Consider the following 2,121-nt stretch of genomic DNA (forward strand, 5'->3'; position numbering starts at 1 on the left):
TCTGTTCCCTGTCTGGGACCAGCCCCCCTCTGCAGCCCGGCTGTGTAAACCGCAGGCAGGCCTGAGGGTGCGGAGGCCGGAGCAGAGGGAGCAGGGACGTGCGGAGCGGGGTCCGTAGCTCCCTCCACTCTGACCTACCAAGGCCCTACTTCCAAACAAGAGGCAGCAAAACAATGCGCATGTCCAGCCGTTACTGTGAAGGGGGAGAGGAGCTGGAAACGCTGCACTTACAGACACAGGTGTGGCACCTACTTCTCAGTTCCTTAGAACAGCCTCAACGCAGAGGGACGGGAAGCCTCGGTAACTGACCGTTTCTCGAGCCAATAAATACCCCCAGGCGGCGGCAGGCCTTTTCCGGAACGCACTAGAAACCTCTAGTAAGAAACCCGAGCCAACGAGAAACGGTTGCCTCGGAAGGGCAACACCGGAGACGCCTACACCGGGCCTTCACCCATCAGAGGCCTGGGCCGGCCCCCCGGAGGCGATGCTCACCTGTCGGGGGGCCCTGAAGCCCCGCTCACTGCCTGCGGTGGGGGGGGGGCTCTTACCCAGAGCAGGTTCCTTCCAGGGCTGGGTCCTCCGGGCGCTGCCCCAGGTAGTGGTCAATCAGCTTCTCCCTCGAGGCCTGGGGGGGGAGAAGGCTGGTTAGCATCTCGGAGGAGAAAGGAGCAGCACAGAGCCGGACTAAGGGCGCCGGAGGCCAGCAAGCGCCCGGGCCAGGCTCCCGGAGGGGCGGCCTCAGTTCTCGCGACAAGGACAGTCTTATTCATCCGTCACTTCTGCACAGATTTCACGATGACGCCTTTTGTGACAATGACCCTTCCCTCCTGTTGGAAACAGTCTCTTCTGTAGAAATGAAACTCCCACACTCACAATGTTGCTCTCATCGCTGCTGCCCACGGGGTCCCCGATGATGTTCATGGCAACCAGGGCGACCTGGGGGAGCAACAGAAAGCACGTGTGGGAGGTGGGCAGCCGTCGTCTTTGTCACAGCCGCCAGTGCGAGGCCGCCACGGGAGCGCGTCCCTGGTGACATGCTGCGCTCATGTGCAGGCTACCAGTGAGCACTGTAAGTCACGTAAGCTGATATTCTGAGCTGAACCAAGTGGCTATGTTAACGCTTAGAGGATATGAAAACAGTAACAGCTAAAAGCCTCCCAGTTTTTAAAAAAATAAATATGACTTCATTGAATTCAGAGAGGAAGGGAGAGGGAGAGACAGAAACATCCATGATGAGAGAGAATCATGGATCGGCTGCCTCCTGCACGCCCCACACTGGGATCGAGCCCACAACCTGGGCCTGTGCCCTTGACCGGAATCGAACCCGGGACCTTTCAGTTCGCAGGCCGACGCTCTATTCACTGAGCACACTGGCCAGGGCAAGCCTCCCAGTTTTAACCCAGCCTCTCAGGGAACCCTCTGCTCGAGGCTCATGGGGGTCACCGCAACATGCTTGGTAAATGAGACAAAGAAATGGACGCCAAGGTTCCCACGGCTCATCGGTCTGAGTCTCACCGGCGGGGGAGGAGCCCCTTCCCACCCACTTCCTGAGAATCACTGCGGCTGCAGTCGGACCCCACCTGGACGTCACGGTGAAAACACGGGGGAGGCGTGTGGAGGAAGGACGAGGTGAGGAGTCCTCCCGCTCCCCCTCAGCTCCCCCTCAGCTCCCTGTCAGCTCCCCTCCAGCTCCCCATCAGCTCCCCTCCAGCTCCCTGCCTGCAGTGGGACCAGTGGGGCTCCCTGCCTGCATAGCAGCGGGGCCAGCGGCTCCCTCTAGGGGAGCTTAGCATTCCCCATAGAGATGCCACCGCACAGAAGACTGAAAGAGCCTCTTTGCAAAGACACGGGACACAGGACCCAACAGGACCCAACCGGAGCTGGGGGTCGGCACGGGGAGGGGCGTCACCTGATTGTAGACATTGTACTTGTTGGCGTGATTTTGGTGAAAAACGAGTTTCAGAAACTGCCCCTCGGTGTCCACATAGACCGACTTCAGCTCCCGCGCTCTGCAGCCCGTCTTCTCGTTGTCGCAGAGGGAAACGTAGCTGCGAGGGACAGAGCAGGCTCAGCTGGGTGAGTGCAGCCTCGTAGGAAACCCAGGGAGAGAGCCGGGGCGGG

At 60.2% G+C, this 2,121-nt stretch overlaps 1 protein-coding gene across 1 annotated transcript in view; it reads right to left on the reverse strand.

Moving 5' to 3' along the window:
* CEP104 (centrosomal protein 104kDa) overlaps nucleotides 1–2,121 on the reverse strand; it is a 23,654-nt gene that overhangs the window by 16,657 nt on the left and 4,876 nt on the right. The window contains exons 3-5 of the mRNA XM_015570076.1: nucleotides 1,910–2,048; nucleotides 874–936; nucleotides 549–625 (exon numbers count right to left, since the gene is read on the reverse strand). Coding sequence (XP_015425562.1) covers nucleotides 549–625; nucleotides 874–936; nucleotides 1,910–2,048 — 279 coding nt within the window. The remainder of the gene's footprint in view (nucleotides 1–548; nucleotides 626–873; nucleotides 937–1,909; nucleotides 2,049–2,121) is intronic.

Source organism: Myotis davidii, unplaced genomic scaffold (genome assembly GCF_000327345.1).
Source record: "Myotis davidii unplaced genomic scaffold, ASM32734v1 scaffold1250, whole genome shotgun sequence".
In the NCBI taxonomy this organism is placed as follows: Eukaryota; Metazoa; Chordata; class Mammalia; order Chiroptera; family Vespertilionidae; genus Myotis; species Myotis davidii.